We start from the raw sequence: 1,726 nt of genomic DNA, 5'->3' as shown, positions 1-1,726 counted from the left end.
GGACAGTTATGCTCTGGAACAGGCTTCCAAAGGAGGTTGTGGAATCTCCATCATTGGAGGTTTTTAAGAACAGGCTGGACAAACACCTGTAAGGGATGGTCTAGGTTTATTTGATCCTGTCTCAGAGCAGGGAGTTGGACTAGATAACCTCCCACAGTCCCTTACAGCCCCACATTTCTATGATTCAGATGAGAATGGCCTATTTTCCCCACTGGATAACCCCCATGTCTTGTTACACTTAGCCCGGCTTTCATGTACCTGAAATTACACCGAAAATGTATCACAGTCTGTAAGTCTGGAACATGGGCAAACTCAGAGTGCACAGCGTTGGGTACTTCATGGAACACCTCCTGACATAAATGCAAATTATACCTGCCAGCCAGTACAGGCCCACAGTTTTCCTCATTTACCAGTGGGGGAGACAGAAAGCAATGTATGCGAATAGTCTGGGTGGAGGTAGGAGTATGCCCTCAATTCTTCTAGAAGGAGTTAAGATATTCTGTCCCCACAAGCCTGCTAATCCTAGGGTTTATATTCCGGTGACTTCAATGGGAGCAGAGTTATGCCAAAGCAGAGCACTTTGGAAAATTCCACCTGTAACTTGTTTCTATTTTCTAATGCACAAACACACACCTTGTAATAGCTGGTTATGAAACGTCTAGATAGGTATATAAAACAGCTGTGCTTATTACACTTAAAGATAACAAGGTGGACTGACAAAAACTTAGCGCATCAGTGCCCTGTGTATTCCTATACTATTTAAATTTTCTTCGAATGTAGCATATTTAATACATGAGGATCCCATTTGTTAACAGAATATTTGGATCAAAAAGAAAGTCACCTTTTTAAAAACAATCATGAAATCATATTGTAATATAATCAGCCTTAATAGGATTGATTAATTAATTAGGGTTCAGTTGTGCAAACCTTGCTCACATTAGTGAACACTTACACACACAAGTAGTTTCATTGATTTCAGTGGGCAAGTAAGGGTTACACAATTGAGCCCTTGAGTTGTACAGCAATTTGCAGATGTAAAGAACTATTCAAGTGAGAAGCATTATTATTATTATTATCAACATCATTCACTGCAGCCAGAAGGCAATGTATTTTCATTTCCATCTCAATTTGGTTTTGCCGACCCTGCACTCATTGAAAGTTAAAAAACCAATCAGTCTCAAGGGGCAACTGTATCTTTCAGCCATTATCCACATTAACACATGAATTTATTCCTATAAACTGCTGCTTAACCACGCCTGTAAAGCGGGGGTAAATATTAAAACGGAACCTGTCACTGACACCACCAAAAATAACCACAGGAAGATCCGATCGAGGACTTGAGCTACAAATTTCCAGTCTTGAACTACCTAGAAGAAACAATAACAATAATATTAGCTTGGTTCTTTTTTTACAAGTTTCGATATATTTTAGCTGCAAAAAATGCAATTAAATATATGGTCTGTGCTATTTATAATATTGAACAAATGTTGCCGATACCATAAATATTTTTCCCTTGGGCCCCAAACCGTCAAACACTTATGCACATGCTTACCTGAGTAGACCCATTGACTCCAATTAGTCTACTTCAGTGCAGGGCCGGCTCTAATTTTTTTGCCGCCCAAAGCAAAAAAAAAGCGCCGCCCTGCCATAACACCCCCCCCCCCGACCACCACCCCGCCCCACCGAAACACTCCCCCGAGCGCCGTGCTGCCGAAACACCCCCACC

General features: G+C 41.2%; 1 protein-coding gene across 1 annotated transcript in view; it reads right to left on the bottom strand.

Moving 5' to 3' along the window:
• Nucleotides 1–1,189: 1,189 nt before the first annotated feature.
• LOC112124192 (neuronal acetylcholine receptor subunit beta-3) overlaps nucleotides 1,190–1,726 on the bottom strand; it is a 31,734-nt gene continuing 31,197 nt past the window's right edge. Inside the window, exon 6 of the mRNA XM_026663331.1 lies at nucleotides 1,190–1,367. Coding sequence (XP_026519116.1) covers nucleotides 1,233–1,367 — 135 coding nt within the window. The 3' untranslated portion in view covers nucleotides 1,190–1,232. The remainder of the gene's footprint in view (nucleotides 1,368–1,726) is intronic.

Source organism: Terrapene carolina, unplaced genomic scaffold, assembly GCF_002925995.2.
Source record: "Terrapene carolina triunguis isolate 2854851 unplaced genomic scaffold, T_m_triunguis-2.0 Scaffold33356, whole genome shotgun sequence".
NCBI lineage: Eukaryota > Metazoa > Chordata > Testudines > Emydidae > Terrapene > Terrapene triunguis.
Note: the sequence above shows the minus strand (reverse complement) of the source record. Positions and strands in the feature narration are given on the sequence as shown.